At 48.2% G+C, this 21,485-nt stretch overlaps 1 protein-coding gene across 2 annotated transcripts in view; it reads left to right on the plus strand.

Moving 5' to 3' along the window:
* Positions 1–21,485, plus strand: part of LOC140191747 (integrin alpha-5-like) — a 137,380-nt gene that overhangs the window by 59,537 nt on the left and 56,358 nt on the right. For both annotated transcript variants that reach the window (XR_011883905.1, XM_072249450.1), the window contains exons 3-11: positions 4,280–4,371; positions 13,060–13,177; positions 13,729–13,790; positions 14,524–14,569; positions 15,615–15,740; positions 16,895–16,939; positions 17,714–17,757; positions 18,567–18,623; positions 20,597–20,649. Coding sequence is in view for 1 of the 2 variants with exons in the window: in XM_072249450.1 (XP_072105551.1) it covers positions 4,280–4,371; positions 13,060–13,177; positions 13,729–13,790; positions 14,524–14,569; positions 15,615–15,740; positions 16,895–16,939; positions 17,714–17,757; positions 18,567–18,623; positions 20,597–20,649 (643 nt within the window). In the remaining variant the exon portion in view is untranslated. The remainder of the gene's footprint in view (positions 1–4,279; positions 4,372–13,059; positions 13,178–13,728; positions 13,791–14,523; positions 14,570–15,614; positions 15,741–16,894; positions 16,940–17,713; positions 17,758–18,566; positions 18,624–20,596; positions 20,650–21,485) is intronic.

The following is a 21,485-nucleotide window of genomic DNA, read 5'->3' on the forward strand; positions in this document are numbered from 1 at the left end:
CTTAGGAAAATCGGAGACATTTACTTTTGGAGTAAATATCAATGGAGACAGAAACCCTAGTGGTTTTCAGAGAATTCAAACCAAACATCCCATGATTATCATAAATAGACAGGAACTTGGTCAGAGTCTCAGTTTGAACTCCGTGTTTATAGGACAGTTTCAGAAAGCGGGAATATACATTTTGTATAGAGAACAGGTTTGCTTTCATAAACTAGCTGACATCAGGAATCCCGCAGATATTCTAAAGGCATTGAAGCATTGTGAAATGTGGGCACTGTTGTAGCAGCCAAGTTGTGTGCAGAATGTTCCTACAAAGAGCAGTGTGATTCTGACCCAGCTAATCTGTTCTGGGGGTGTTGCTTGCAGGTTAAATATCACTGTTGAGCCCCACAGCTCTTCAGATGAGTGCCAAGGGATGTTTAACACCAAGCTAGAGCTAGGCAGATTCTGTAGATGCATCGTCCCCTCAGTGGAGCATCCACCTGGATTACTTTGGGGATTTCAAAGTTCAAAGTACAAGGTCCAAAGCAAATTTTATTATCAAAGTACATATATGTCACCATATACAACTCTGGGATTATTTTCCTGTGAGCATACTCTGCAAATCTGTAAAACAGGATCAATGAAAGATCAACCAGCGTGCAGAAGAAAACAAGCTGTGCAAATGTAAACATAAATAAATAGCAATAAATAACGAGATAATGAGATAAAGAGTCCTTAAAGTGAGATCATTGGTTGTAGGAACAATTCAATGATGGGGCAAGTGAGTATAGTTATTCCCTTCTGTTTGTGAGCCTGATGGTTGAGGGATAATAACTGTTCTTGCACCTGGTGGTGAGAGTCCTGATTAAAAATCCCAAACTCATTGGAAAAACCTAAAGTTAGCATCAGTTGCGAAGAGTGTGAGACCCAGCTTGCACTGACCAGTGCTGGATATATTTTAATCCTTGTATTTTTATGCAATCTAATTCCTACACCTTGCACTGCTCCATTTAACTTGGATAATACAGTCGGCCTTCCTTATCCGCGGGGGAATTGGTTCCGGGACCCCCCCCCCCCGCGGATACCGAAAAACGCAGATGCTCAAGTCCCTTATTTAACCTGTCTCAGAGAGGGTGGACCTCACGACCCGGGGGAGCTCCGGACCCGCCACCCGCGGCTGCTGCTGAATCCACAGTGTTTCTGTTCCGTTGACAGAAAACAATTACAACTGAAAATAAAGTGGAAATAATAAAGCAATCGGAAAGAGGTGAAACGCCATCAGTCATTGGAAGAGCGTTAGGCTATAGTCGGTCAACGATCGGAACAATTTTAAAGGACAAAGTGAGAATAATGGAGCATGTGAAAGCCCCTGCCCCGATGAAAGCTACAATTACTACTCAGCAACACAGTGGTTTAATTATTGAAATACATACATTTCTTTAGTGTTTTATATGCATAGAAAGGTAAAATATATATTATATACTAAGACCAACGTTTGACTAACTGACGCTAAATAATACGTACCGGATGTACTTGTTCCGACTTACGTACAAGTCCGACTTTAAGACTGCCTGTACTTTAAATCATCTCTAGATTACTTATAATACCTAATACAATGTAAATGCTATGTAAATAGTTGTTATACTGTATTGTTTAGGGAATAATGACAAGAAAGAATGCTCAAACAACAAGTGCTGGAGAGGGAACTTCCTTTTTTTTCGATCCCGATCTGCAGTAACCTACGCACATCCTCCTGTGTACTTTAAATCATCTCTAGGTTACTTATAATACCTAATACAATGTAAATGCTATCTAATTAGTTGTAATACTGTATTGTTTAGGGAATAATGACAAGAAAAAAAAGTCTGTACATCCTCGAATAACGAGTGCAGGAGAGAGAACTTCCGGGTTTTCCCGATCCGCGGTTGGTTGAATCCGCGCATGCAAAACCTGCGGATAAGGAGGGCCGACTGTATCTCTACTATAATATCTTGGGCCAATTTATTTTGACTCCTTCAGCTATGGTTATTACTAAGCCTTAGAAATACTTGAAAATGGTCATTCTACTCTGGACCTTGTGTTGCAAAGGATTCAATTCTAACAATTTCAATGGCATAGTGTATAGTTATATGAACTCTTGACAGCACAGCACTGCGCCATGCTTAACCACTGACCAAATTACTTGCTATCATAGTTGTGAGATTTTTAAAAGCCTTTTGCTCAACAACCACCAGAAATGTCTTATTTACTTTCTCCGAGCTTCTGGTGGTTTACAAATTTGCAGATGGTCCCAGCAGTGACTGGGGAGGAGTGAGTTCCCTTCATTACAAAATTTATCAACCAAAATGCATATCTGAGTCGAGTTGCTTCCTCAAACAAATTTCTGGTTGTTATTTCTGGCTTAAATAACTGTTGTCCAAATGAAAGAGGAAAATGGCATGTTGAATTTTGGCTTATGTTGCAATGCTAATGTTGAATGGGACCTATTCTGGACTGATTGGATGGGAACTGACTGTGGGCCCAGTGACTTCTGTCACTGGCCTGAGGGAATTACTGCATGAAGTTTCTCTCCAGCCTAACCCAAATCCCTTGGCACCTTTCCTCGCCCCTCACAGATAATGGGCTGCTGTTCTTTTCAGTCAGGCTGGCTTCTTGCATGTTTCTGCTTTGGCCGTTGCTGACCCATTTGCCAGAGGACCAAAACCAATCCCTGGTGAGACACCTTCCCTGCCTTCAGGTTTGGTGGAAATGACATGCTTCACACTTTGACCAGAGTTTCCAACCCTTGATGATTTACAAGCACTCCCTGGAAGGTACGTCACCTTTCCAGAGGCATGGCATCCCTCCAGGAGAACAGATCACTTCCACTACGTCATTCCTTTGCATTCCTGTGTAGTCATACATTTGTGATGTCAAGTCTGGACTGGATTTTTCAATCAAAGTATAATGTTCATGTATTCATGAATATATAGAAAGATCTTTGATCTGAAAAATCCAACTGAACCACTCAAAAATTAAATTAAAAAAAGGGCAATAGCATTCTGGTTATCCTTTAGCTCTTTAGCAGTCATGTGCTACAATGATACCATGGTCTTGATAGCACTCAGTCTGCATTCTTCATCCACAAAAGGTCCAAGCATGAATGATAAAATAGCTTCAGCACATCAGGAGGCCATTCATCCAATTGAGTCTCTGCTGGCTCCCTGTGGACTCTCCCACCCACCCCATTTCCCCTGCTTGCTCCCCACCCCGTACAAATAACTCCCTCCGGTGACGATCCAGTTCCCTACTGAAGGCCCTGATTAATCCTGTCTCCACCTCCCACAGACACTGAGTCCCAGATCATCACCGCTCTCTGAGTGAAGAGATTTTCTTCACAACCACCCCCTGTATCTTCAGTACAAAACTCCATTCCTACAGACACTGAGTCCCAGATCATCACCGCTCTCTGGGTGAAGATGTCTCCCCTCAACCTCCTTTACTCCAGGGGAAACAAGCCCAGCTTCTCCAGTCTAACCCTACAGATGGGACCCCTCATCCCCAGAGCCATTCTAGTAGATTGTTTCTGCCCCTAAAGTGTGGTGACCAGAAATGGATGCAGTCCTCCAGTTGTGTCCGAGCCAGTGTTTGTCCAGGTTCCACACCACCTCCTTGTGTCTGTTCTCTGTGCCTCTCTCTCCGAATCCCAGGATCACAAACACTTCACCAACTGCTCTCCCACCATGCCCGGCCACTCCCAAACACTGACGTTCATGTACACCCGGGTCTCTCTGTTCCCACACCCTTCAGCACTGTGCCAGTGGGCCCACTGTGTCTCTCCTTGTTCATTCTGCCAAAGTGTTTCACTTCTCACTTCTCTGTGTTAAATTCCATCTGCCTCCTGTTTGCCCATTCTGCCAGCCTCACACTGTCCTGGAACAGACAGTCACTCCCCTCCTTACAGACCATCGCACTTCCAACCATGGGTCGTCAGCAGGTTTGGACATTTTACCCTGCACACCCGAGTCTAGGTCATGAATATATGTCAAATCCAGTGGCCCCAGCACTGACCTCTGGAGGTGAGGAAATCCCCAGCTGGGGAGAGATTTGGGCACTCAGTCACAGGGCCTCCTGTTCCTTCCATTGATATAACGTTGTTAACAGTGACCAATGTACTGTATTCAAAATATTATTTGCTGAAGGAAATCACTGATATGCATTGGCATGAATCAATGCCAACTGTTTCATTGCCTTCCAAGGAAAGTTGCGGTACACTTGCTCCTGTTTTATTCTAAATGGTGGCTGTGTTTTGCTCCAGGTAATCGTCCGTACAACGAGTCTGAAGAACTGGAACTGAAGTCCAGCCAGTGGTTGGGAGCAACGATCCGATCACGCAATCACACTGTCCTGGTGAGTTGTCCAGCCTTCCTGTGCCATGCAGCCACATTGGCATTCCCGTGGATCGGAGCATTGGGACTTGGTGTGCTCAATTTATCTGGAATTGACATGTCTGCACCTGGATGTGTGTGCAGACGTACATGCACTCAGACTTGGAATATGGGAATGGGGCAGTTTTCAGCCCTTATTCTAAGACCGATGTGCTGGCATTTGAGAGGGTCCAGAGGATGTTCACGAGAATGATCCTGGAAATGAAAAGGTTAACGTATGAGGAGTGTTTGATGGTTCTGGGTTTGACGGTTCTGGGCCTGTACTCACAGGACTCCAGAAGAATGAGGGAGGATCTCATTAAAACCTTCTGAATATTGATTGGCCTAGATAGAGTAGACTTGGAGAGGATGTTTCTGAGAGTGAGGGAGAATAGGACCAGAGGATACAGCCTCAGAATAGAAGGAATTCCCTTCAGAACAGAGATCAGGAGTTTCTTTGGCCAGAAGGTGGTGAATCTGGGTATCTATGGTACCAGTAGACATGGTCTTATTTCTGTATAACAGCAGACATCCCACCCTGCAAAAACTCATTTCAGGGAGGTATCACCACCATTTCAGGGAGGTAGCACCGCCCCCCCCCCCCTCCCAACACCATATCGCACCCCCCCCCACCCCCAAGGGTGTATGTAATACTTTGTTTAGTGATCTTGTCTAATCTGTAAACCAAGTTGGGTATATGCAGCAAATGTGACATTAAAATATGTACTTATATTATCATGTTTATTCTATTACAACTTTAAGCAAGTCTACAGGGAGTTTGGCCTCATCATGTAGGACATCAATAGAGTAGCTTCTTAGCAGCTAGCCAGCTAGTTTAAATAACGTTAGCTATGCTGTAATGACACCTGTTGAACTCACCTCAACATGTCTTTTACATTTTAACCCACCATGGGCAATAGAAAAGTCACTGTTGCAAACAGTGCAGTGAGCAACACTGTCATTATTTTTGAGGTCGACTGTAAAGCTCGCCCACAGAGAAAACTGATAGGTCTACTTAGCAGGGGTCCCCAACATTTTTTGCACCGCAGACCGGCTTAATATTGACAATATTCTTGCGGACTGGCCGACCCAGGGGACGGGGGGGGTGTTAATCACGACCGGAATATAGGTGATAAATCAATAGCACCATAACATTTTAAGTAACGTTTGGATATTAAACACACAGCACATATTTTCCCCATATGAACATATAAAATCATTGCAACACACCAATATCGCTGAATCAGTGGGAGCCCTGGGCTTGTTTTCCTGCAACAAGACGGTCCTATCGAGGGGTGAGGGGAGACAGCGATACTCGAAGGGGGTTCCTTATGTCCAGTCTATTCCGCAATTTAGTTTTCGTTGTATTCATTGCAGAAAACTTCGCTTCGCAGCGATATGATGTTGGAAATGGAAGCAATGTTTTCAGTGCTTTCGCATCTATCTCAGGATATTCAGCCTTGACTTTGATCCAGAATGCCGGCAGAGATGTTATGTCAAACATACTTTTCAGCCCGCCGTCATTTACAAGCTCGAGGAGTTGATCTCCTTTCCGCGCTGACATAGATGACGCGTGCGTAATGACCTCACGTGTGTTCAAGTTCAACAGTGGGTGACAGGGAATGAGGAAAGGTGCAAATGACTCATATCATTTCATATCGCCAAATCATATTGTTTCCTCATGGCCTGGTGGTTGGGGACCACTCTTAGCACGAAGGGAGACCAATCAGGATGCTCGCTCTCCCTTTCAAAAAAAATCTATTTCCGGGATATTGTATATAATTTCCGGGCGTCAGGGAGCCACTATCAATATGCGGGAAGATCCGGGAGAGGTGGGATGTCTGTAACAGTAACGGTGGAGATGGATCTGTCTCTGTATAGCACCATGGTACAGTACAAGTAGGGACATTTGTTATTTAAAAACACAAGGGTACAGTACCGGTGGGGACTGGTCTATTACTGTGCAACACCGGAGCACGGTACCGGTGGGGACGGATCTGTCACTGTATAACACCGGGGCATGGTACCGGTGGGGACGGGTCTGTCACTGCGTAACACCGGGGTACGGTACCGGTGGGGACGGGTCTGTCACTGCATAATACCGGGATACGGTACCGGTGGGGACGGGTCTGTCACTGCGTAACACCGGGGTACGGTACCGGTGGGGACGGGTCCGTCACTGCATAATACCGGGGTACGGTACCGGTGGGAATGGATCCCATTGCAATCTTTTTGACACCAGTTTGTGATTGAGTTTGTTGACCATTTCAACAGACTAATTGAAGGGATGTAGCATCACGTGAATCATGCTAATTATGGCTCACTCCATCTGTTTGCATTGCTGATGTGCTTCTGTATAAATTGTCTTCATATTGTGCACTGTAGTAAATTGCTGTTGGAATCATCATCTGCCTTCCATTAGGAGGCAGCAGCAGGAGCCTCCATTATTCTGGGTGATTGTTTTCCCTGTTTGAGGGTGTGTGTGTTTGTGCTTTTTTCATGAAGTGAGAGCTGCCTGCACTGTGCAATCTTTCCTACCTGTTCTAATTTCTCTCAGTTTCATCTGCCTGCACAGATCTGTATGTGAATTTTCCCCAACAGGCCATGTCAGGTCCCCATAACGAGGTGGTGGTAATGAAGCCAGTTTCTGGAGGCCCTTGGCCTTTCCAGATACAGAGCACTGGGCCACTGGGGCCCTTGAGCCTGCTCAAGCTGTGTTCCTGGTGAAACAGTGGACGCACTCAGTCGGGTCACTCAGGCCACCTTCCATAATGCCATCCATGAACCCTGTTCTTGTCTGATCCTCATCTTCCTTGATACCTTTCCTGTCCAAAAGTCCATCAATCTCCTTCTGTAGTGACTCTACACCCTTTCCTTTGCAGCCACATCTTTCCCATAATGTGTGGTGACAGAACTGTATAGAGTGTTTCATGTTCAGCCTAATCAGCGTTTTGTTAAAGTCCAACAAATACTATGGGCTGACTCATGAAAACGAGCATGTCTTGTGAAACGTGGAGAGAATGCGTCCATTAGTGGGAGATTCCAGGACCATAGCGCTCAGAATAGAAGGCTATCCCTTCGGAACCGGGAAGAGGAGGAATTTCTTTAGCCAGAGGGTGGTGAATCTGTGGAATTCATTGCCGGAGACAGCTGTGGAGGATAAGTCATTGGGTATATTTAAAGCAGAGGTTGATGGGTCTTGATTAGTAAGGGTGTCAAAGGTTATGGAGAGAAGGCAGAATTGGGTGGAGAGGAAAAATAAATCAGCCATATAGAATGGCAGAGCAGACTCAATGAGAAAATGGCCTAATTCTGCTCCAATGTGTTATGGACTAATCATTGACTCTCTGTGAGGACTGGATTCCAGAGACCCCGCCTTTGAGGATATGTTGTGAGCAGGCTCCTTCCTGCGCTGTGATTTTGTGACTGACGTCTACTTTGTTGATGAAGTGCTGATATACCTATCTACCGGGCTTTCACATGTTCAAATGCCATTGGTTTCTGCAGCTTCCCCGCGGTGTTGGTGTTCATTGATTCTGTTTACCTCCCATACCCTGAGAGCGTGAATTCATGTCCCAGCTCGTGTAACGCTTGCCTCTCCGACATCCTGCTTCAATCATTCCTCCAGCGGCAGCCAGGCCCCCAGCTGCCTGGACTGAGCTCTGCTATATCATCTTTCCTTCCTTCAGTCTGTCATCTCTCCTTTCACACAGCACCGACACAGGCCCTTTGGCCCAACTCATCCGTGATAACCAAGGTGCCCTATCCAAGCTGGCATCACTTGCCCGCGTTTGACCCATATCCTTCTAAACCTTTCCAATCCATGTACCTTTTCATCACCATCTACCTGTCGGACAAACAATCTTTTAAATGTTGTTATTGTACCTGCTTCAACCTCTTTCTCTGGCAGCTTGTTCCATATACTGACTACATTCTGCAATTTTTAAAGAAAAATTGTTTGTCAGGTTCCTGGTAAATCTCCAAAATTTTATAGTCGGTGTCCTGACTGATGAAGGCCAACATACCAAGAGCCAGCTTCACCACCCTGTCTACCTGTGACTCCACTTTCAGGAAAACATGTACACTTTCCCTTTTCTCTTACTATATTTATAATGTCTGGCTGGATTCTCCTTCCAAAGCATTTCATATTTCCTTTTTCCCTCCTGATTCCATTCTTGAGTACACTCCAGCATCCCCTATACTCTCTCTGGGATTCACTTGATCTCAGCTGCCTGTACCTGACCCATACCTCCTACTTTTTCCTGACTAGTACCTCAACGTCCTTTGTCACCCAGGGATCCCTACTCCTGCCAACCTTGGCCTTCACTCTAACAGGAACATATGGATCTCGATCAATATTCCCTCTAATTTGTAATGACCAGTGTGTGCAAAAATCTTGTGCTGTGGAATCTTTTGCCCAGTGACAACAACATGTGTGCACTGAATTTTATATAGAGGTATATTCATTACATAGCAGGCCTGTAGCGGGTAATGAAGGATTTTCTCACTGGAGCCTTTACACACAGTCCATAGGTGATTTGTTTGTTTAATGACGCTTTAAAAAGTCAAGCTTCCAAATATCACTACACTTCTTCCTACTTGCAAATTCTCCAGCAACTTTTGCATCACAACAATACACACAGGTAACACCAGTTTCTGTATCTATATACTACTAAAACTCTCATGCTTTGTTTGTCTGTTTGTGACCTCCAATTAGCGCAAATGGTACATTACAGCGGCACTTTTTTTTGGCTCAATCGAATTAAAATGTGCTAACTTACAGAATGCAGGCAAGGTTCAGGGTTATATAGTCATATAAAATTGCTCATTCGCCAAAAATCAACAGGCTGCTTTTCACCCGAGACCCGATTGGCCATCATGGAAATCGGGACGCCACAGCCCAACGCATGAGCACGGCCAGCCTCAGCAGCTTGGAGGCTTTGGTGTACTGCTTCCTATCTTCTATCAAGCATTAGGGTAAAAATATATGGATAGCCTAATTATGGAAAGAGAACGGGGGGACATTATGGTCAAGAGATGACGCCAAATGTCGTTGGGAAGTGGCAAAGAGAGGGAGAGAACAACAAATGGATGAGGCCAGGGCCGCACGACTCCAGGATCAAAGAATCAGGACAAAAAAGATGAGAGAAGATGAGACAGAGGAGGAGAGGCATGCACGTCTCCAAAATGACAACAATAGGCACAGGCGGAGGAGAGAACAAGAATCCGATCAGGCCAGGGCCGCACGACTCCAGGATCAGAGAGAAAGAACAAATGGTAGAAGAGATGAAGAGATGAAGGATGAAAGGGCTGCACGTCTTCAGAATGACAAAAACAGGCAGAGAAGGAGGAGAGAGGAAGAGACAGAGGAGAAAATGAAAGATTAACTCGAGAATATGCGGTAAGGAGTAATTATTGTAAGACTTGCTGAAGACAACAATGGCCACTTTCAACGACAATACCTCGACAGAGAAAGAGCAAGGCAAAATGCATGACCCGCATGCCATCACATTTCTGCTGATGTTGGTTCGATGACCAGAGTATGCCCTCACTGTCGTGCCTTCCTATTCACTGGAGAAACCGCACATTTCTGCTGTATGAAGGGAAAGGTCAGGATAGGCAATTTGCAGCCTCTACCTAATGAACTCTATTTGTACAGCAATAATGAACATATTGCAAACGAGTTCAGGAAAAATATCAGACAATACAATTGCCTCTTCCAAATGACATCCTTTGGTGCCAAAGAAATCATTCCAACTAGGAATCGATGGAATCCTTCTGTGATTATTCAAGGCCAAATCCATCATTACATCCGACATTTAATTCCAGACCCGACCCAGCAAGCCCGATTCCTTCAAATTTACTTCATGGATATTTAATGTTCAGTCTGGTCACATATTTGTCTTGCTACGCAATTTTCTTCTTTAATAAGCTGAGTTTTTCTTCTTTAATTTCCAAATCAAAGAGATAGCAATAGCATTCAGGAAAATTTAATGTTCATTCTGGTCACATCAGACTGCACCACCCTTCTTTGAAAGGGTGCCCCAACAGGTCACCCCGTTGTCTAGTTGTACATAAATATTTCTCGTAGCTGCATGTTCCTGACCTTGTGAGCTTCCGGTGCAGCAGTTTCTACTGTTTTATTAAGCCATTCCACTTTCAATGAACTAACAGTTCTTTTGCGCTTCACGCCCACTGCTTCTTTGGAATTCGACATAGTGAATCAATAATTTCTTCAATAAAAACAGTACAAACAAGCCAGTTTTCAAATCTGCAGACAAATCAGCGCAAACTCCACGTTGTCAACACTGTCCGCATCAGAAACCGGAAAAGGAAATGTGATTGTGCATGATCGTGAAATGTACTTAACATGCCAACGAGGTAAAGGGTGACAACCTTTTGTGTGCACTTTAAATTCCTTTGTGCGCTAGTAGCAAAAAATGTGTGTTGTTCACTTCTGCGTATCGCCAACCTGCCCACTAACAACCTTCTCCGGTCAACTTCTGCAAGTTTACCTTGCTGCAATTTAAAACTTTAACTTGTGGACCAGGTCTGCCCCTTCCCTTAACTAAGTTAAATCTAATAGAACAACGGTCAGTGGCCTGAAAGTGCTCCTCCCCCACTGACACCCCAGTCCCTTGCCCTGACGTTTTACCCAAGAGCAGGTCGAGCTTTGCCCTCTCCATAGTCGGGCCCTCTGAAAGCAGCATAAACAGAATGCTGGAGGAACACAGCAGTTATCCCTGCAACCATGCTGAGTGCTACACCTGCCCCTACACCACCTCCCTCATCGCCATTCGGGGTCCTGAATCGTCTTTGCCAGTGAGGAAATCCTTTGCGTGTGAATGCGAACTGCTGAATTCCTCCAGCATTTTGTGTGCATTGTTCCAGAATGCCAGCATTTGCAAGATCTCTTGTGCATCCAGGGCCATCTATAGATTTCCTGAGGAAACCTTCCTGACCACAGTGAACAAATTCTTCCCAGTCTCAGCCCTTAGCATTATGGAGCCCCACTCTGTATTAGGAAAGTTAAAATTCCCTATTATGACAACCCAATTATTCTTACAACTTTGCACAGCCTCCCTACACGTTTATTCATGTTGTCTAATAGGGATCCTATGGTACAATGCCTACAATGTGATCATCCCCTTCTTGTTTCTCTGGATGATCCTTCAGTAGTCATTTCTGACTACATCCGTGACATGCCCCTTAATCATTCCCCTTCATTTAATCTCTGACTAATGCCATGATATTCCCCTTAATCAACTCCTCCTCCTCCTCTCTTCATCCCACCTCTGTCCCACCCATAGCACCTGTACTCTGGAACATTAAACTACCAGTCCGATCACTCCTTTCGCCATGCGTCTGTAATGGCTATAATACCTAGTCCTATGTAGCTGTTCATGCCCTGAGTTCATTTACCTTTTCTATCAGACATCTTGCATTGAAATAAATATAGTTGAAATACACAGACTCCTGCCTCACTTGTCTATGGGGGGCATTGGAGGAGAGTATATGGGGGAATGTCAGAAGTAAGTTTTGTTTGTGCAGAGTGGAGGGTGCTGGTAAAAGCAGCTATTAAACCTGATTCTGATATGTTAGGGGCATCTAAGCTACTTTCAGTGCAAAGCAAAGCTCTTAGGCAGATATATAAAGCTAGGGTGCGTAAGACTTTTGCACAGTACTGTATTTGTCAATGTGGAGCAGAGAGCAAGTCTGTAAATCTGGTGGGAGCAAAGGATGTTGGGAATGGCAAGAGTGGAGTGCCGTGGGACAGGTGGGGGGGGGGGGGTGTGGAGTGGGTGCCGGAACACCCAGCCCTGAGACACCAGGCAAGGTCTTTTGATTCCAAACAATTGGTTTTCTGATAATTACAGAATGTCTCTCTGTGCTTCCTGCTCCCTCCCCTCTCCCTTCCCCTTTTCCTAACCATGATTCCCCTCTCCCTGCCCCCTTCTCACTCTCAGTTCACAATAGAGACCGAGATCACAATCAGGTTTATCATCACTCACATAAGTCATGAAATTTGTTGTTTTTTGCAGCAGCAGCAGTGCAATACATAAAATTGCTACAGTACTGGGCAAATACCTCAAGCATCCTAGCTACGTATAGGTGCCTAAGCCTTTTGCACAGTATTGTAGACCAGCAAATGGATGATAGAAAAATGGAGGGCTCGGTAGGAGGAATTGATCTTAGAATAAGTTAAAAAGTCGACGCAACATTGTGGGCCAAAGAGCCTGTACTGTGCTATTATGTTTGATGTATTATTTAAGTTGCTGTCGCTGACTTCTGCATCACTTTCCAGCCTCTAATTTGCCTGATACTCTGGATCCTCACCACCACCCTCCCCCCTCATTGTAATAGAGGCTGGGTCCAAATCCGATGTTCAAAGTCTCCCCATCTGTGGAGACGTATCAGAGAGGGGCAGTTTGCGTTCACTTTATTTTTGAGCGTTGTGATTTGTCAAGTTTTAAAAGAGCCAGTATTTGCCGGTGCTGTGTGGGGAGGCTGGAGGCTTTGTGATGTGCCTCTGGTGAACGAACTGGGTGGGTAAAGTTCAGCCCTCAGCCCATCTTGTCACTGCACCGCCCCCTGGACTTGGTGGGATTTCCAGGAACCCTTTCTCTGCGAGGAAGCATAAGTCTGATTGTTCTCTTTCTCTTTTTCTCAGGCCTGTGCCCCTCGTTACACATGGAAAGAATATCAACAGGACCACGAATTGGTGGGGACCTGCTACCTCTCCACGGGCAACTTCAGCTACGTAGTGGAGTACGCACCATGTCGAACAAGTAGGTGCTGCCTTGTGTAAATGATCCGACACAGCGGTCCTTCAGTTCCCTCTCCAGTGTCCTGGATGCCCCTTAACCCTTGACTGCCCTCAGTCGGTGGTGACACTTCTAATGTCCCATGATGGGGTTTGATTCCTCTCTTTGCCTGCATCCCAGGGCACTGGGGCCAATTTTTGGTCCCCCTGACCCATCTTTGGTAGAAAGCAACATTCGATGGTGTAGTTGGGCCTGGTACACACTGGCTCTAAGTCTCAGACCCACCTCGGGGCAAGTGTGTTGGAGCGAGGGCACAGGATATCCTACCCTCCCTGATAAGTTCTGTTAATGTACGGGATAGGCTGAGTAATGACTCATCTTCCACCCCATCCCATCCCATCCTGTGTGGTTGATGCTTCACCAAAGCTCAAAACATGAAGCTGTTGTGCAAGCATCCTCTCATTAGCGTATTCTCCTTTCACATCGACCTCCCAGCGCTCCAGGCATAGTGATACTTCTGAGGTTCAGGCATTAGCTTTGTGACTGATGTAATTGGACTGCCTCTACTTCCACAGATTGGCATTCGGTTTCAGGCCAGGGATTCTGCCAGGCTGGTTTCAGTGCCGACTTAACAGAGGTAAGAGCCTTGGGATTCTGCAAACAGCCATCCTGGACTGTGTATGGATATCAAAGTGGCACTGCCTGCCACCAGGAGTGCCACCTTGCATTCCTTACTGAGATTCAGTGAGGTGTCGCTTCTGTGACCAAACTCCACCAGGGAGCCCCAGTTGCCATGGTGATGATTTGCCACGGCAATGGGACCAGATGGTTCACCTTCAGGGCAGAGGGCACGACTTAATGCCATTCTTCACAGACTTTTTTAAGCTTGAGGCACTGGGACACTGGACCCCACCGCTCTCAGTATGTTTGTGGGCTCTGTGCTTCTCAAGAATTGGATCTTCATGGGTTCCCGCGCACTCTGTAGAGGTCTCCAGGGCCGGCAGAGTCTGATGCTTCACTGTAGTTTGTCTTCAACGTACCAGCATGGCCTGTGGTCGACTGGGGAAAGTGCTTCTACCCTTCTGTTAGCTTCTGAGGACCTGGACTGTCTACATCAGGTATCTCAGGGCACTGGAGATCCCAGCAACACTGTCTCTGCCAAATCTGATGGAAGGAGAGGTGAACCACATCAGGGTCCACCCCACCCTGTCTGCCCATCTGTGGGAGAGTTTGCAGCCCCCACATCAGCTTCATCAGAACCCATGAAACCCATGGTTGGTGTCTGCACTCGTAGTGGGGGGACAGCTGGTGGCTCTGTTGTATCAGGGTATGAGCCTGTTCACTAATGCCAACTCTCTGTGTCCTTACAGAGTGGCCGGGTGGTGCTCGGTGGGCCAGGCAGTTTCTACTGGCAAGGTAAGGCAGGAGTGTGGATGTAGTGGAGCTGGGCATGGATAGGCTCTGTATCCAGGACCCAACACCACAGCTGGTTATCCTCTCTCCCGCTCTCCCACTCTCTCTGCATTCTGTCTCTCTCTTTCTTTCTCTGTGTGTCTCTCTCTCTAAGTCACTTTCTCGCTCTGTCTCTCTATCCCTCTTTGTCTCTCTCTCATTCTTTCTCTCTTGTTCTCTTTCTCTCTTTGTCTCTAGCTCCCCCTCTGTCTCTCTCTCTCTCTCTCTCTCATTCTCACTGTCTCTCATGTTCCCTCACATTCAAAACTTCATTTTCTGGGATATCTCCATTGCTTTGAGTGATTTCACATCACTCCAATGCCGTGCATCTCCACCCAGTTTCCTTGTCCTCTCTCGGTGTGCTCTGCAGCTCACTGTGTACCTGGGATAAAACCTTCTCACAATCCTCAGTTCCCTATCTGTAGCCTTTACCAACCGGACTGTTCACAAACTCCATCTTGTGCCCATTTCAACACCGCGATTGCTTGTTTCACTACCCTCCTGACTCCACCCAGGCTCAGCTCTGCAGAAACCCTCACCCTGACCTATGTTACCACAGTATTTCACAAGTTCTGGCCAGAGCAACTGTCAATACCGAGTCTTTTCTGCCTACCTGCCAAGGAAGCGTCTCCATGGGAGCAGGAGTGGCTCATTCAGCTCTCCCAGAGAACCCCTGTTCATTCAGGACAGCCAAACCCTACTGCCCCACATCTGACTCCCCGCAGCCTCCGCCCTCTCCCCTTCCTGCTGACGCCTCTGGAATCTCTGCCTCGCTCACCCCTGACCACTGTAGCCCACAGTACCGGTGCCCCTCCTGAACCACCCCCACCCATCCCCCTTGACCCAGGCATCCTCTTGTCAGATTCTCCACGGAAACTCTCCCTGCTGGGGGTTGGGAGGGGGAGATGGTGAGACATCCCATCCCTGAGGGTCAGTGGACGGGGGAGGGCTTTGGGATCCAGCTTTTCTCTTGGCCCTGCTCTGATTGGTTTCTGTGTTGGTTTTTCAGGCCAGCTGGTCTCTGCCTACATCAAGGACGTGGTTCAGCCCAGTGCTGACCTCAACTATATTCAGTTCACGGCTGGGGAGATGCGAACTGCTACGTCCCCGACCTCCTTTGATGACAGTTACCTTGGTGAGTGGGACCTGCCCTCCGCTCCGGCATGTGTCGTGTTTACCCTAACAGCCGACTGCTCAAAGGGACAGCTTCTGCTGTCCTGGCTCCAATGGTACCTGTTGCCCAGCTGTGTGGCAGGTCGGAGAAATCACTAAAGATAAAGATTAAGGATTAGCTTTATTTGTCACAAGTGTGCGAGAGGCCAGGCTGAAAGAAACCCTGTAAAATAGTGCTATGGGATCGCCTGCACGGTAGACAACAGCTTCTCCCCCTCTGCCAACAGATTTCTGAACGGTCCGCGAACACAACCACACTATTCATCTTTTGCTCTTTTTTTAAAATTGTAACTTCTAGTAATTTGTTATCCCTGCACTGTACTGCTGCCATCAGACATTTCACAACTTCTGCTTGAGATTGTGATTCTATGAGTGCCCGTTCTCTGGGATTGTAGCGGTTCAAAGCGCGGTAGGCAATGAATGCTGACCTCAACAGTGATGGTCAAATTTAATTGGAGGGGAGTATTCGGGGTGGATGTCAGAGGTCAGTTTTTTACACAGAGAGTGGTGGGTGTGTAGTATGCTCTGCCAGGGATGGTGGCAGAGGCAGATAGATTAGGGGTATTTAAGAAACTCTTAGATAGGCACATGGATTATAGAAAAGTGGGTTATGTAGGAGGGAAGGGTTAGGTTGACCTTGGAGTAGGTTAGCAGGTCAGCACATGACTTTCAGCAGGTGGGCTGAAAGTCCCCTACTGTGCTGTATTGTTCTACTTTCTATGCACAGTAGATCTGGGAAAAGCTGGATGGGCCTCAGCTTTGGGTTCCAGGCCAAATGGGGCCACCCCTGGCTGGACACTGGCCAGGGTCCTCGCGGTCAGCGGCTGCTTCAGGAGGCGGTGCTCGGTCTTCACACACCGTGGCTCTCCCCACACCTTCGCGCTTCTCTCGAAGTTCACGTGACGGTTCCCAGAGTGACTGCGCACCTGCGCGATGAGTGATCGGTCCCCACTCCTGAGCGGCTGATGGGGAAGGAGCGTGTCTGCCGGTGGTGGCCTGCACTCACTTCGTTGGACTCATTGAGGCCTCAGCAAGGAGACTTGCAAACTGGAACTCAGTTCTCCCCACTTCCTTCCCTCTTCTGTCGTGCTAAGCTGTGTTCTTTCTCTTTCAAAGGTTACTCTGTGGCTGTTGGAGAGTTTACTGGAGATTCCACTGAGGGTAAGATCTGCGTGCACTGCATTCACGAGAGTGTTCCAGCTTGCTTCATGGAGTTTCTCCTGCTTGCCAGTAATATGTCGGGCATTGTAGAGTGACTGAGGCAACTTGTCAGGATATGCAGCTGAGAAAAATCATTGGCATTCACTGCCTATTCCTACTTTACCCCAGGAAGGTGTCAAAGGGCTTTTTCCTTAAACTACCAGGGGCAGAGCCCCTGCCTCACAGCCTCAGAGATCCGGGTTCTATCCTGACCTCTGTTGCTCTCTGTGTGGAATCTGCATGTTCTCCCCGTGGCTGTGGGTTTCTCTCTACATCCCAAAGACATGGGATCGGTGGGTTAATTGTCACTATAGATTATCCCCTGTTATTGGGTGAGAGTTAGAATCGGGGGGGAGTTGACAGGAATGTGGAGAGAATGAAATGAGATCGGTGTAAATGGGTGGTTGATGGTCGGCACAGACTCGATGGGCCGAAGGGCCTGTTTCTGTGCTGTATCTCTCTATGGCTATGTTGCAGTCTCTCTGGTGACTCTGCACAGAGAAAACTGTTTGCAAAACGGTGTGGGAAAGGGTGGGAAGGAGGGGGCGGTGAGGTGGTCATGGGGAAGAGGGGAAGGGGCAGCGGTGGGTAGGGGAGTGAGGGGATGGGGGTGCTGCGAAGGGGAGGGGTTGGAGAGAGAGGGTGAGCAGGTAGGAGGAGGAGGAGGGGATGAGAAGACTTGAGCAGGACCAGGAAGTGGAACTAGATTGACAGTGTGTCTATTCTCGTTGGCAGATTATGTCACCGGGGTACCACGCGGGACGCATTCCGTTGGATATGTAAGCATATGACAATTGCAGTCAGACACTTGGGTTAGAAGTCTGCCCTCGCGTAAACCTCATTATGGGGAGCCTGCTAGCCCGTCAAATCGGCCCTCATGGACACAGCAGCCTCTCTCGCACCGAGGGAGGAACACACTCCTGTGGGTTTCTGTGCGATGATGACCCCAGGGCCCCATGCTGGAGGGGCTGTAGCTGCATCCACAGCACTGACGGTCATTTCCATAGCCCTTCGTAATTTGGCCTCCAACAGTTCCTAGGCCTGTCAGCCTGAGTTGCATTTTGTAGGTGTGACTCCATTGCCACAGCCGCTGAGCTGCTTTCCTTGCCTGAGTCTAATTCCCCTCCCCTTTAAAAGAGCCTGGACATTTCCCTCAGTTGCATTGGCTGGAAACATGAACCAGATTGAAGCACTTTGGCGCGTCAGTGACTCTCCTCATGATGTGATGAGCAGAAGGAGGTGGGACGTGGTTTGGTCTGATGACTGTTTGCTCCGTCCCTGTTTTCCCAGACTCTCCACCTTGCCCTGATAGCCCTTTACAGCCTTTTGGCTCAAACTGTACTGAATGAAAATTGAAAGGCACATCCACCTTGGTGGAAGGTCTGGAGACATCTGACAGCTCAGAAGGCCTGCTTAGAACATCCCTTGAGGAGGGGCTGGGACGGAGCCACTGTTACCCCTCTGTGCAGCTGAGAGTGTCTTACTTACTGCACCGGAGCCCGTCCTGGAATGGGACCCTTGCCCTGTTTATTTCTATTCCACCCGAGGTTACATGTTCGATTCACCTCTGCTCTGATCTCTCCAACAGGTCACCATTTTAAATGGGACAAATATGAAAGCTTTATTCAACTTATCCGGTGACCAGGTAAGTTTCTCTGTTTCTCGGCTGTGTTTCTTTCTGCCACCATTCCGGAGACACAAGTCCTGAGTTGTTCAGGGGCTTCCCAACACTTCCCAACACTTCCCAACAGACTATTGGCTAAGGGACCAAGCTAGCAAGAGCCCAGTGTGTCTAAAGTCACTGGCTTTGATCTGTGCTTAACACTCAGTGGCCTGATCCTGGGCAGGGGGCCTTTGGATTATCTGGGCCGGGGGCCAGTTTATTTGCTCCCATGGCCTAGTGGCCCTAGTGTGTGCTAATGGGGTGATCAGATTCAAAGGTCAAAGTTCAAAGTATATTTATTGTCGAGGTAGGTCTCTGAGATTCACTTTCTTGTGGGCATACACAGTAGATACAAAGAAACATGATAGAATCAGTGAAACCCTACACAAGAAAAACCAACCAATGTGCAAAAGACAACAAACTGTGCAAGCACAAAAAGAAAAAAGAAGCATAATAATAAGAAGTAAATAAGCAATAATCAAGAACATGTGAGATGAAGAGTTATTAAAAGTGAGTCTGTAGTTTGTGGGAACAGTTCAGTGATAGGGTGAGTGAAGTTAAGAGCCCCAGGTTATTCCCTCTGGTTGAGGGAGCCTGACCAGTCTGTGATCAACCCAGCCCTTGTTGTTTAGGCTTTCGCCCAGCCAGAGTGATTTCAGAGCTGTGGGTGCAAGCTAGCCCAAAAGGAGTGAGTTCCTGTTGGGAATTGGAACCAAGGACACTGCACCTCCGTGGGCTTCCACCCACCGATGTCGCACTTGCTTGAGAAACCCCACTCATGTGAGCGGGCCAGAAGCCCCAGGAGTTGCCTGCCCCTCCTCTGCCTTGCGCTTGCTGAGCACCACCACCCTCATTCACAGTGTGAACCAGCTGGTCTGTGACCGAGAGCCTTTGGAAATTACCCAGGCATCGCTCCACCTAGAAATTGTCAAGAGGAGGGAACCTCCTGGAAAAAAAGAGCAATGCTTCCACACACAGGCTCATTCTTCACTCTCTCCCCCTCCCTCTCACTCTGTCCCCGCTCCCTCTCACTCTCTCCCCCTCCCTCTCTCCTCTCCCCCTCCCTCTCACTCTGTCCCCCCTCCCTCTCACTCTGTCCCCCCTCCCTCTCACTCTCTCCCCCTCCCTCTCACTCTCTCGCCCTCTCTCTCACTCTGTCCCCGCCTCCTCTCTCTCTTCCCAACTCCCTCTCACTCTCTCCCCCCACTCCCCCCCAACTCTCTCCCCCCCAGTCTCTGCCCCTCCCTCTCACTCTCTCCCCCTCCCTCTCACTCTCTCCCCCTCCCTCTCTCCTCTCCCCCTCCCTCTCACTCTGTCCCCCCTCCCTCTCACTCTGTCCCCCCTCCCTCTCACTCTCTCCCCCTCCCTCTCACTCTCTCGCCCTCTCTCTCACTCTGTCCCCGCCCCCTCTCTCTCTTCCCAACTCCCTCTCACTCTCTCCCCCCCACTCTCTCCCCCCACTCCCCCCCAACTCTCTCCCCCCCAGTCTCTGCCCCTCCCTCTCACTCTCTCCCCCTCCCTCTCACTCTCTCCCCCTCCCTCTCTCCTCTCCCCCTCCCTCTCACTCTGTCCCCCCTCCCTCTCACTCTGTCCCCGCTCCCTCTCTCACTCTTCCCAGCTCCCTCTCACTCTCTCCCCCCCACTCTCCCCCCCACTCTCCCCCCTACTCTCTCCCCCCCACTCTCTCCCCCCTCACTCTCTCCCCCCTCACTCTCTCCCCCCTCACTCTCTCCCCCCTCACTCTCTCCCCCCCACTCTTCCCCCCCACTCTTTCCCCCCCACTCTCTCCCTCCCACTCTCCCCCCCACTCTTTTCCCCCACTGCACTCTCTTCCCCCTCCACTCTCTTTCCTCCACCTCACTCTCTTCCCCCGCCAACTCTCTCACTCCTTCCCCCCTCACTCTCACACTGTAATTCAATGAAACACTGAGAGGTCTCTCCTTAATTTCTTCCAGATGGCCTCATACTTTGGATACACTGTGGCAGTGACTGACATCAACAGTGATGGGTGAGTTGTCCCAGCCAGTGAGGAGGAGCCAGTCAGCTCCTACAATCAGCATTTTGTAGGAAGTGATTGTTAAAATATGCCAAATGTGATTTCCTCTTTTAATTGCTTGTGCATGTGTCATCGTGTTCTGCAGAATCGTTCAAGGAGAAACCAGGCAGGAAGATGCTCACAGCCCTTTTCAATTAAAGCTGAACTCCCGTGTGTTGGAGTAATGTTTCCGGGCCAACACGCAGACCCCTCATTTCATTGTTCAGAGGCCTCCATCTCCCACCTCCTCTCTCCTAGTTAAATATCATACAGGGGCCTGTAAAACCAAACCTCTCACCCATTTGACCCTCTCCCTGTTTTCCCAGAGCCCCAACCCTGACACAGGGCAAAGTGTCCCAGTGAGCAGTCAGAAAGTGCCTCAGTTTGAGATCTTGCTGTGTAGGCAGCCAAGCTGGTGGGAATGCAGCTGGCTGTGATTTTATCGGTGACTTCATTGGGGAGCGAGTTCAGGGTGGAGGCAATTTCCGCTTCTGCCTCGGGGGCTGTGGTGGGTGCTGAGCCAGACTGAGGCCTTTGTCTGCAGTGCACTGGGGAAGATGGGCCAGCCTTTGGTTGGCAGGCTGGAAGACCCCAGTCTTGGCTGTCTTGTCACTGCCTGCTCCTTAGAAGCTGCAAACTGTTGCAGTGGAAGCAAAAAAAAAACAACAAAGCTGTGTTTCCCCTTCCATGAGGCTCTTCCGAATGGTTTACTTCACTGTTTCAAGATGTTCTGGCAGGGATTCAGTGGGCCTGGGGCGCTGGAACTGGAATTCAGAGCTTGCCTGGGGCCAGTCCCTGTCATCTCAGAT

Source organism: Mobula birostris, chromosome X (assembly GCF_030028105.1).
Source record: "Mobula birostris isolate sMobBir1 chromosome X, sMobBir1.hap1, whole genome shotgun sequence".
Lineage (NCBI taxonomy): Eukaryota > Metazoa > Chordata > Chondrichthyes > Myliobatiformes > Myliobatidae > Mobula > Mobula birostris.